Source organism: Sugiyamaella lignohabitans, chromosome C, assembly GCF_001640025.1.
Source record: "Sugiyamaella lignohabitans strain CBS 10342 chromosome C, complete sequence".
Classification (NCBI taxonomy): domain Eukaryota; kingdom Fungi; phylum Ascomycota; class Dipodascomycetes; order Dipodascales; family Trichomonascaceae; genus Sugiyamaella; species Sugiyamaella lignohabitans.
The window spans coordinates 1,805,737-1,818,563 of NC_031671.1; the positions used below are offsets into that span (position 1 = coordinate 1,805,737).

At 45.4% G+C, this 12,827-nt stretch overlaps 2 protein-coding genes across 2 annotated transcripts; both read right to left on the reverse strand.

The window, feature by feature from the left end:
* Nucleotides 1-184: 184 nt before the first annotated feature.
* On the reverse strand, nucleotides 185-2,437 carry UBP10 (Ubp10p; the record flags this gene model as incomplete). The annotated part of the gene is made up of 1 exon (XM_018881336.1): nucleotides 185-2,437. The coding sequence occupies one exon, from the start codon at nucleotides 2,435-2,437 to the stop codon at nucleotides 185-187; it is 2,253 nt and encodes a 750-aa protein (XP_018733936.1).
* Nucleotides 2,438-2,954: 517 nt separating this feature from the next.
* Nucleotides 2,955-5,495, reverse strand: SPB1 (Spb1p; the record flags this gene model as incomplete). The annotated part of the gene is made up of 1 exon (XM_018881337.1): nucleotides 2,955-5,495. The coding sequence occupies one exon, from the start codon at nucleotides 5,493-5,495 to the stop codon at nucleotides 2,955-2,957; it is 2,541 nt and encodes an 846-aa protein (XP_018733937.1).
* Nucleotides 5,496-12,827: the final 7,332 nt, after the last annotated feature.

Sequence of the window (12,827 nt, forward strand, 5' to 3'; positions counted from 1 at the left end):
GAAGAGCAACAGGTCTGGGGCAGCGCCCCAGCCGCCGGAGGCAGCACCCATCCCCCCATCAAGGACCATCTAATGTAATATATCCGTGAGAATAAAACCGGCAACCTTGTACATAGAAATATCAATTATACAGAGATGATTAGATGCGAGTCATAAAATATATAAATGCAAAAAGAACAAGTCATTAAAACACTTTTGTTTTCTTGTTGAAGATCTGGTCGATTTCGTCGTCGAGCTGACGTTTGTTTTCACCAGCTGGTTTAGTAGGGTTCGACGATGATTTTTTGGACTTGTGTTTGGATGCGATTGGCGACCCTGGCACTGGAGATGCACTTGTAGGAGTAGGAGCAAGTGCCAGTGGTAGAGCCGAGGGAGTAGCACGAACAGGCGATCGGGCAGGTGAAGGAGTAGGTCCTGTGTTGACGAGTTTCTTGGTCTTGTCTCGAAGTTTTTCTGTAGACTCGACATCTCGAGCCTTGGTCTTGGTTTTCAAGGGTTTGGCTGTGGGAGCCGTCTGTTTAATACGAGTCAGACGTGAATAAATAAGCATGTATGCAGAGTTTTGACGGAGAACAGCCTTTTCCGACACCTTACGAACGCATTCATCGTCGTACTCGGCCCAGGTGTTGTTTGGTTGACGACACAGCGCGATGTAGTGACCGCTAGAAACAGTACGGCCTTCGTGGACAATCACGCTGACAAGACGGTATTTAATAGGTTCTCCAGAAACCGAGTACTTTGTGAGGTCCAAATCCAAGGGGTATTTCATTGTTTCCTTGAGCTTTTGTGAATGCGAGCCCTGGAACTTGAATCTCTTGATGTGCACGGTAAGATATTCAGGAGCGTCGTTTATACGACTGATTTTAATAGCCGATGTGAGGTTCTTGCACTTTTCACACTGGTATCCAGACTTGTTTTTAGCGTCTGGTTTGATTAGTTCAGGCGAGAAAAAGTCTTGAATCGATCCTTCAAGAGTGAATTTTGCTTTAGGAGCAGTTCCAGTAGTAGCTGAACCAGCTGATCCGTTGGTAGCAACAACGGCACTTGCACTAGTTACAGTATTTGACTGGATATTAGAATTGTTGTTAGTGGTTGATGTGTTGGAACCATTGGCATTACTAGTTTCTAGACCTTCTTTGGCGGCTTTATAAGCCTTTGCCTCGCGAGACGAAAACGATACAGGAAGGTCGTAGAAATCCTGATGTGTAGTAGATACATGGCCACATGTTTTACAAGTGACCTTCTGGTCGATATTTCCACCAAAGATCTCATGGATAATAGACGAGTTCAGTTTCTTGCCCTTTGGAACACTGTCTTCTTGGAGACGACTGATTAACGACATGAAATACTCGTGCGAGTCCTCTTGTTGCCATTCCGACATCATACAGTTGATATCAGGCAGTCTGCGAATGATCTTGATAGGATACACTTTACGCTTCTTACCTGGCTCATACAGTCTTTTCAGCAGACCCGCTAAATCACTGCTCACCGAGCTATTGGAAATGGTGTTTTTGTATCTTGACTGGGCAATATCCATCAAGTAATGAGCCATGGCTGGAACATGGAAAATAGCCTGCATAGCAGCATTCATATAGCACGTAACCGACCGGTTCTCCAGCCCGTTTGGAGCCATAGTGAGACTTCTCCACGATTTCACGATATGCGAATTCGACCGCGATCCTTTATCGGTAGTAGACTCGTTAATATCATAAAACAGTCTCATTGGCGAGATAGCTGATGACGACTCGGACGATGATTCACTCTTAGAATCAGTTGTGTTAGCAGTACCAGCTGCACCAGCAGTATTATTCCCACTGGTTTTGTTTGTTGCTAACGCCAATGGACTAACTCTTGATCCCAGTGCTAACTTCGACACTTCGCTATCGCTTTGCTCTCCATTCTCTAAACCACTGGCATCTTCATCGTCACCATCAGTCTCATCACTCTCATCACTATCACTACTTCCTTCACTATTATTATCATCTTCGTCATCATCCACGTCATCACCACCTTCATCCGACCCACTTGAGAAATCGCCATCTTCGTCTTCATCCTGATCATCTTCAGCGTCAAAATATTTGAGCTGACCAACATTCAACTCATCATCATCGCTCTCAGTATCACTATCAGGACTCGAAAGGGGGGTTAATACACCCTTTCCGACCTTATGACGGAGATTATTTTCGTCTTCTGAGCTTTGAGGAGTACTAACAGTCGTAGACGAACCCGAATCGTCTTCATTTTCAGTGGTTTCTTCCTCATCTTCGTCCGAGCTCTCGGAGTCATGGTCGTCTTTAGACGGCTTAATAAGCACATAACTGGCCGGTTTGGCAGCACTTGTCTCTGGTTTTCTGGCCGGCACATAATCCAGATGCGAACTAAGAATCTGTTCAGCCATAGCACTATCCCGTGCAGTCAGCGAACTGATATCGACCATTTTTTATTTTTCAAGTCTGGCGTACACCCCTGTTGACCTCTGTTTATCGAGCCAAAAACTAGTACCACGCGTGGGTCCCGACGGCAGCACAGATGAGTCGGGCCAATTTCCCCTTAGCAAAAAACTAAAAGAAGAGCAAAAATAAACCTGTTCCAGGACGTAATCAAAAACCCTGGCTCTGCTGCTCGGTTCCTAACGGCCTCCAACGTCTGGAATATTTTTTTTTTATTCCACCGAATATTTTTTACTTTTTTTTTTCCTAATCGATCTGATCAATACAGTTCTCTGCAGATTGCATCTGTCCATCTGCGTGGGGCTGGCGTCAGCCGCACAGGGTCTTCTCAGGGGTGGTTTACCCCTGAGACGCCGGTTCGGGGGTGTGCCTCCGGCGGACATACGGCCCCGACGAAACGACTCGAGCAAAGCGAGAGGAGCAGCGGGGTCTGGGGCAGAGCCCCAGCCGCCGGAGGCAGGCTGTTGACGGTATCTAAACCAATAAAATATATATTAACTAGGCTCAATGCTTCTTCTTTTTCATCTTCTTTTGGATTCTGTTCAATGCACGTTGTTCCTTTTTGAGGGTTCCGTCGACCATCTTGTATTTGCCCTTGACGCCCTTGGGTCGGCCTTGTAGACCTCTGTTGGCACCCTTGGCAGCAATGACTGTCACCTTGGGTTTGTCCGACTTCTTTTTGGTCAGCTTGCGCATGAGTTTGGCGATATCTTCGGACTTTTCCTTTTCGGATTTGGAATCGTCTTCGTTGATAAGATCGGTCTTCTTGCGGATCTTCTCCAGCTTCTGATGGGCCTTATATTTCTTACGAGCTTGTGCTTCAGCGACCTTTTTAATGGGTCTGGCGTTCATGGCCTTTAGTTTCTCTTTGATAGCCTCGGCTGCTTCTTTAGTAATAGGCTTTTGAAGTTTGCTGTGTTTGGATTCGTCATCCAGGAACCAGTCAGGTAGTCCATCCTTATCTCGGAAGGTGTATCTGTTATATCCTTCGTCGATAAGCGAATGCTTCGACTTCTGTCCAAGCGCCAATTGGTGTGCCAGGGTCATGGCTTGAGCTGTCACAATATCCACATATGGCTCCTCACGCTTGTCTTTCTCGGTATCCCACTCATTCTCCTCGTCATCATCCGACTCGGGTTCTCTGGCAACAACCTCGAAATCCGAGTCAGACTCAGATCCGTCATCTGATTCCAGTTCAGTGGCACTGTTGCTGCTACCATTAGTAGTTCCGTTAACTTTTCCGTTGGTACTTCCGTTAGCTTTGCCATTGGTAATTCCGTTGACTTTGCCATTGGTCTTGACATTGGTCACATTGGTCGATGTGTTAGTGGAAACAGGACTGTCGACGTCCAAAGACTTGAATAGTGGGTTGTCGAAAAAGACTGCGGCCTTGCGACTGAGATCGCCTACTTTGCTTGGCCTCAGCGTGTTGATGAGCTTGTTAATGCTCTCATCTCCATCACTGTCACTGTCGCTATCGCTGTCCTCAGCTTCTAGCACATCCGAATCCGAATCGCTGTTATTTTGCTTCTCTTCAAAACCATCCCACTCGTCATCACCATTCTCTCGGGCCATCTTGGCCTGGTACTTGGCATCACGCTCGGCCTTGCGCTTTTTATAGTCGATATACATATCATCCAACTGAGCATCCAGGTTATCAGCAGCATCGTCACTGTCATAGTCTTCATAGCCATTGCCATTAGCAGACTCCTTGGCATCGCCCATATCAACCTCATCATCAGCACCGCCGTTATTGAATACCATGCTCTTTTTACCCTTGATAAGATCCGACAGTTTACCAGTCTTCTCAGCGTGCTTGAGATTGAACAATGACTGGCCTTGTGAACCAGCATCAATACCAATATCTCCAGGAGTCATCATGTTCATTTGCAATCTTGTAATTTCCTTTTGCTTGCGCTCGTTGGCATTTCTCTTTTCTCTCTTTTTCCGCAGTCTTTCCTGATCTTGAAGCTCTTGTAGCTCTTTTTCAATGCGTTCTTCCTCGGTCAGAGGTTCGGCCTCTTCCTCAGTCTTCTCTTCTTTAACATCTATTCCAAGCAAATCTCTAGCAGCCAATCTCCATTTAAGAATCATTCGGAAGTCTTTCTTACCAAGGACCTTGAGATCCTTGAAACATTCTAAAAGCTCATCAGTAGTTTGTGGCAGCTTTTTAACTTGTTTGAGCTCGGGCTCTTCGTGGTGGTCAAAACTGAATGCTGACATACCACCCAGACACTGGATAGGGTCCTCGTGCTTGATAAACTCCAGTGCCGACATGGTATGATACTGTGTGTAATCACCCTCTTCATAACCGTCTCTCTTACGTCTCTTCAACTCGGGGTTGAAAACTTTGGCTTGGTAGTTGGGTGTAGGATCTTGCAACTCCTCGAAAACATGCTTAGAGTCTAATAATTTGGGGTCAATCTTTTTAGGTGCTTTAAAGCCTCTGCAAACAACGAAGATTTCGGCTGATACATTTCTTGACGAAGGAGGTTTGGTGGCCTCGACCTTGTCAAAAAACTGTTGGAATACCCACATCAAGTTATTATAATCCTTGGATCTAAAAACTTTCGTGACAAAGGTACCTCCTTGGATAAGAAACTCCACAGCCAGCTTCAGAGATTGGAGCACCAGCTCCGACTGGGTGAACGCATCCTGAGTCCATGCCATACCGACATTAGGAGCACCATCGTGTAATACAGCATCTGCTTTCCATGTCTTCATATGACCTCGGAGCTGTGTTCTACAGTGTTCAGTAGTAATATCACTCTGGAAAGTAATCACATTGGGAAGAGGCTTGATTGGTGCCAAATCAACACCAATGATAAGTGAGTTGATAGGACACAAGTTGGACGCTACTTGACACCATGAACCAGGAGCAGCACACAAATCGATAACTACCTTTGACTTTTCCAAAAAGTGGCCAAACTTCTCGTTAATCTGAATGATTTTGAACGAAGAACGGGCTCTATATCCCTTCTCCTTCGCTAAACGGTAGTAGTGATCTAAACGACCTTTACCATGTTTCTTTTGAGCTTTACCCATTTTGCTCAGCTAACTCGTCTCAAATATACCGAGCCCAACTAAAAAAAAATGAATAAATAAATGCACAAAAAAACAAAAAAAAAATTCCCGATAAAATAAATATAAGCAGCTATTCCTCGCAGCCTTCTCCCTCCACCGGCCTAAATTTTTTTTTTATGCATTATCTGAAATTTTCATTTGATAATGGGCAAGGGTACACCTTTCCCGCCGTTCAGGGCCCGATAGCGGCAAGGGTAGACCCTAAAATATTGGCCAGGGGAACTGCCTCCGGAGGCTGGGGCTCCGCCCCAGACCCCGTGGCTCCTCTCGATACGCTCGAGTCGGGCGTGGGGGTCTCCAGTTGACCGGTGGAAGTGGTTGCTGGAGGTCTGGAGTTCACACTTGCATGGATCAGGGCCCTCTTTCGATTTCTTTTCACAGTTTTTCATAAATAGCATCAGTTTTTTCTTGATTTCCTAGCTTATTTACCAGATGATCTGATTCTCCGATGCTGATAAGTATTTCCAGGGACTCGTTTGGCACACTTCCGAGCCCGAGACCGACATCTCACAGGGACTCCCTCTCACTAGCATCCCCCCTAACAGCTCGCGAAGCGAGCACAACGGGTCTGGGCAGAGCCCAGCCGCCGGAGGCATGTCCCACAACCACAAAACCAGTTAAATTCCATAAGTTCTTGTTCCGAGCCATCGGATCAATGCGCATGAGCAGCCCTAGAGGGTAGCGCACCTGGAAAACGTAATACGAGTAGGCCATAGAGAGAAGAGAAGACCTCAACTCTCATAGCCCGATCGTTGTACATATCAAGCTCGGTGTTCAGTGTCTATATACAGACAGTTATACGTCTGGTTAGGCGGGCAGTTTGCATTTCAGAACGAAATACCACTGTCGACTCACACAAACAACTGGGAGTACTAACAAGACACCTTGGTTCTCTCTTAGCGTGTAGACACATTCACTGGCCATGGAGCAGACGACGAATTTGTCGGCCAGCCAACTTAAGTCACGCAGTTGTTGTGAAGAGGAAAATGCTCGAAATGCGCTTCCTGATCTTTTATATACGAAAATTTATTTGGTCACGTGATGTGTTACTTTTAGTACTATGCCAGTTGAGTTTCCACAGTCTAATACTTTGCTAGAAATTCCTCCTTATCGTACTAACTAGGCCGAAATCATAGATATAAATCTAGCGAGTGGATTTAAAAAATGCGATGGCTATGGGAAGTAGTTGGTCTATATGTATATTATATAAAAGAGTTATGCAGGGTCCGGTCTGTAATACTTAATAACCTGAAAGGACTCACAAATGTGCTTTTGTCTAATTTCAAACTTACACAATGTTGTTTTACCTGGTGACATTTGAAATAGACAAGGAATATAGTGCTAGTCACCAGTTCTAGGTAACAACTATAGGAGGTTTGACACAAAATGTCGACTGTGTTCCAAAACCTAATAAGGACGGCCATAATCAAGAAAAGGGAAACCACGGGCCAACTTCGTTGGAAGAGAGTCATTGTAGTAGAGAAAAATAATGGAAAATGTCGGAGAGTGTGGATCCGCTATTTGATTCCCACCTGAAATCGTACATAGACTGTTTAAGAATCTAAATGTCTAAGATTTATACATTCGACAAGTTTCAACAATGTGGCACAACCTTCTAGCCGGTGATTCAACCTTGTAGCAGTCGTCTACGGATCCCAGAACTAGAAATGCCGTTCCATTAAGCGTGCCGTTAAGAAATGATCGGACTAAGCCTTTAAAGATGCAAATACACTACACAGGACATTGTAAATCAGTGTAAATGCGCTTGACAATTGTATATATAACGATATGCTTTATACCCGTACTACTTCGAGTCCTTTGATCTTATAATTAACAATTGAAGAGCTGACAATTGATGTGAGCCTGTGGGCTATCAAGAAAGTCAGTCGGCAGAGACATTAACGTATCATACCTTCGTATACACTTGCCAGAACTATTCTATTGTGTTACCGAAATTATTGCCACTACTTTCAACATTACTTCGAGAGGTATGTCGGTACAACTACCCTTATCAGTAATAAATGAATGTTTTGGCAAAGACACAAAATTAAGACTGAAACCGGCTCTATAATGCTTATTTAAAATCGACGCATCAGAAATCTATGTGCGCGGGGAGAATTTATTGCATTTCCCAGTCTTGAGCATTTTCTCTATATTGATAAGCAACATTGCCAGCGTTGCTCTTTTCGTCGACGTAATTCTTCTTTTTTATTCGTCAGAGTAAATTTCGGGACTCGGAACCGGCCTGAGACTAATATGTAAAACCTCCAACTAACAAATCGCAAAAAGATTCCACAGGCTTATTGATAACCGACGAAACGAGAGTAATTCCGTCCCTTCAAGAACTGAAGACACCCGAGCTTGTTAATTACATAGAATGTGCAGACCCTCTCTCACATCCTTTGGATGTGGCCCAAATTTAGAAGTGCAAATTCTACGTCAATTTTCACATCGAGCTGGTGGGTATGATATCAACGATCTCAATGACATATCAACCAAATTTCCGCGACTTGGTTGACTTTGTCAAGGCTTTCAGGATATGTCAAAGTTCGATCAATTTGACCATCACTGTCTAGAGGCATTTTCTTATCAACTGTCTGATGCAAAATCGTCGGCGATATCGTCCTCGGTCAGAGCCAAGTTTCACTGAAGAAGTCGAAACGGGTTTAGACACGGGCTCTGATTTTTAACTTGACGACTCTGCCCCAGACCCTGGTTGCTCCTCTCGCTGCCCTCGAGTCGTTCCGTCTACGGTCCCGGTCGTCTCCTGCGAAGCAGGAGCAACCAGGGTCTGGGGCGGAGCCCCAGCCGCCGGAGGCTCGACCACACCCCCCGTCACCAGCCGGGCTGATCTCGTGGGGGTTGCGTGAGCGATCTACGAGCTGAGATGAGCTGATGTGACTACGCATGCCCGAGTTAGTTTGGGTTTCCGAAAAGGGCTGCCGAGTGGGTCAACGGGTCTATGCCAGGTCGGGTAGCGACGAAAATGGTCCTGGAACGGGCTCATGCCTTGGCTACTGCCACGATATGGATATGTAATACTACCCTGGCTTCAGTGGGGGTACTACAGCGGGGTAGTACCGAGACTGGGTTCATTCCCCGGATTTGATCTTGGCCTTCGTCATAACCGGGGTCGTGCCTCCGGTCGCTGGGGCGCTGCCCAAGACCCCGTTGTGCTCGCTTCGCGAGCGGTTCTGGGGTCCCCTGGGTGGGGGAATGTCATTTTTGGGAGAGAAGATATTCCACGCACTTGAACATCGGATTCCCAATTTGCAGGTTTTTTTAGTCGCCAAATTTTCCAGATACAGAAAAAAAGGTGCAAATTTTATTGTATATGCAGACCTTAATGAGATGCATTTTTTTATGCGCAGATCTGCGAACATGAACCTTTTTTCTGCAATTTGTGGAGTGCCCAACGGTCCTATTGTTTAGAGCTAGTGACCGGTTCACGACGGGGGTTTCTGACGAAAAAATAAAAGAAAAAAAATTTCAAATTTCATATTTTCATAGTCATACGACAATGACAATGAACACATGATAGAATTATCTCAGAGAGGCGCTTTGAATCAACCGAATATATGAGATGCAGCGAGCTTGACGCCCTGTACAGGCCGAGCAGCTCGCGAAAGGGAGCACAACGGGGTCTGGGGCAACGCCCCAGCCGTCGGAGGCATTTTCGTGGCGTGACGTGGATATCACACAGATCACCGGAAAATGGAAATCGTCAAGGAGCAGCATGTCTGGAGCCCTCGACAACAGTGCATGGTCATTGCGTGGACGGTGATATTCCTAGATAATTATTATTATCTACATTCAAGGAATGGCAGGCCGGGGTTGATCCGAAATAGACAGCGACTTGTGATGCTGTTGACGAGCCCGTTCCTCCGTGCGAACTTGAGACCGTTTAGACCGGCGGTAAGACCACTAGTTGAGCCGTTTACTTGACATATCCAGGCTGATACCGAAGCGTTTAAATCAATGTTACATTTAGCAATCGGCCATGTTGCAATCTATTCGTAAACGGGAGTTTACCCTAACGTCATGCAAGGTAAAGATAAGAGGGGTATGCATGTCTCCTGGCCTGCGGGGTGGGGGGTGAGGGAGCAGTGGGGTTGGCAGCGGGGTGCTAAGTGGGGTGCCATTTGTCTGGCAATATGGTCCAACAGCGTTACAAAACAAAAACCCAAAATTTAAGGATCATAGGGGTGCCGTATTCTTTACTAGTACCAGTATAGTTAACTTGTACAGTTCTGTACAGCGATAGATATTTTCAGGACCAAAGGAAGTTGCTAAAGCTATGGCGAGCATAAATCATTTGTGTTGGGAAAGTGGGAGCGGAAAAACCTGATTATCAAACACCCTTTCTCTGACCGGCCGCCTTTCCGCCCGCCAGCGGCTTGCTATGTCTCATATAACCAAGCCAGAGTTCCGAACGCAGTAGGCTAACGCGCAACAGTCCACATTTGCAGCTACTCCCCCCATCTGCAGGCCGACAAAAGCAATGTGCACAGATAAGCTTCAGATCCATCGTCAAACGAGAACGCTCGAATCCAACGGTTTGGCAGCGCCGATCCCTGCCCAATCCCACCAGCGATCCCACCGCCCAAAACCCCCTGAATCCACCGCTACCACCCACTCTCTCCTCGACCTGGCACCCCCTAACCGCTCGCGAAGCGAGCACAACGGGGTCTGGGGCAGCGCCCCAGCCGCCGGAGGCAGACAGTCTCCCCGGGGGTGTGCCTCCGGCGGCTGGGGCGCTGCCCCAGACCCCGTTGTGCTCGCTTCGCGAGCGTCGTTGGGGGTGGTTGGTCCCGGTTATGATGGGATCTGGCGTCGGGGATGTGTGTAGAGAAAACCCAGAGTGCACGCAGGTTGCCGGTCATGTCTGCACGAGCAGACCAGTTTTTCCGGGTTAGCGATGCAGGAGATGGACAGTCGGTTGATTGGTTGGTTGGATGGATGGATGGATAGGTTACGGTAGACTGGTGGCTATGGGTGGGAGCGATGCTGATATCACGTCAGTCGGTCGGTCGGTCGTTATCGTGTGTAACCGTCGTTGACAGTGCTGCGTGCTTATCTTATCAGGAGGCTGCAACTCTACTAGTATGGGCTGCATGCAGTATCAGCAGCGGTGACTCCCAGTAAGATCGCAGCGCAATTGGCTATCTCGGACCTACAGTTGTCTCTATCGTGGCACTCAAAATTAGACCGGTTACGTCGCGATTCCATGCACCTGGCTCAGTTAGCTGATGTTCAATGTACTCAGTATGGACAGACACTCGAGTTGCTATTGTTAATCAGGCCACTGCAGAGTATACCGCAGTCCGTGTTCAGATCATTGTAGCAGCTCTATAAGCTGGAGGCATATCATGCATGGTCTTTTAACTCTAATGCTCGAAACTGTAAATTCTGTTATCAGCTAAATCCAGTCAGTAATATTGGCAGTGTTACTACTGCCTATACTGCTATTAGTACTGTTAGATGCGTATAGATAGCCGACTGCTGCTAGGTACTGGCTGCTGCTAGTTTTGTTCCATGCGTAAAGCCATACTAACTGGACCTATAGGACCTATAGATCTATTTTGGTTTTTACTGATTCACCCCAAGAACTGTCAATTGTAGCGCTACACTATCTTTTTTATCGTTATCTCATTACTACTCCCATATCGTGTGCTACTATATTGTTTTACTCCTATCGCTATACTCTATACTCTTCTCCTATTCCATACTCCAAGATAGCTATGTGCTATAGCATGTATCTTTCAATGTAGTACCGTATCACCCTATCAGAGCGATCTCACCATGAAACTGAAATTATAGAGGAGAGGAAGGGGAACAATCTGAAAATAGCTGTCACCGAGTTTGATGGTACTGATAGAGGTTCGACTGTTGAAATGATTCGGACTATTAACTTCACAGTTCACAGTTAATAGTGAAGTATATTACGAAATATGAAATATGAATTCTGAAATATGAATTCTGAAATATGAATTCTGAATTATGAAGTAATAGTATGAGTTGAGTACAAGTATTAGCACAAATAGTAGTATGATCGGAACTCATCTCATAAACTCACTTCCAGCCGTTGGATATCCGTTAATTAATGTTTGTCCCCCTCCCCCCGCATGCCCCACTACCAGACCTACCAAAAGTACTACACACCGTTTTTCCCCCCTCCCCCCGCTTATGTTCTACTCTATTGTACCTACACTACTGTCTGATTACCCCACCATCAGCCCACTGCAAAGCAGATGTTTCCATGCATTCCAGCTTCAGTTCTACAACGCTGGATCATGCATCCTTTTCTCCGAATACCATGGTTCTCCACATTCTCAAATCAAGGTCACGGCCTTAGCTTTTTGACAAGGTCTCAGATTATTCGTCGAAACCAGTGGTCAATCGACAATCGCGTCGCATTGTCGCATTTCTGTCGTACCGTTGCCTTGCTCATACTCGCCTTATCCTTAGTGTTACACGCATACACACAATCGATTTCCTAGTTCGGAATATCTAAAGATCTTCACGCCACTAAGTATCGGCTATTGTATGTACGGTTTGAGTAGTAGATTCAAAGTAGACAGTAGCACTACTAATTCTACCGGCTGATAGTACTATGCTGGAAGTAGGGTAGATCTGTAGACTAGTAAAACTAGTAGTAGAAGTAGTAGTAGTGGAACTATAGTACTAGTAATACTAGTGGTAGAAGTAGGGGTAGAATTGGTAGTGATAGTAGTAATAGTAATAGTAGTGGTAGTAACGCTGAAAATAGTAGTAACGATGATAATTCTAATAGTAATAGTACTAAAGTAGTGATAGTAACGGTACTAATAATAATGATAAGAATAGTAATGGTAGTAATGGTAGTACGTATAATGGTAGTGACAGTAATTTTATTAACTAGCTGTAGCTAGTATATACTATTACCATTACTATAGATTAAAGATTACAGATTACAGATTACAGATTATAGAAATGAATCCTACCCATTCGGTTGAGTGAGATCATAGACTTAGAGATTAAACAGGGCAGTCATATCTCTATGAGCTATTTTTATTATTGTTTTTTTCTGGTCAATGCAGTTGCAGAAGAGATTCGCAATCCCATTATCATCATCATCCAACCTATCCAGGCCAGTTTTCCCCTTTGTTTAATAAATTAGATATCGAAAGTTTTGAAATAACCAAACTGTGTAATTTAGCAGTTTGTTGCTACTACAATTCGCAAATACTTTGGGGTTGTAGTAAATATACACTTCCCCACACACGTAAAAACCTTGATTTTTCCCCACAGATC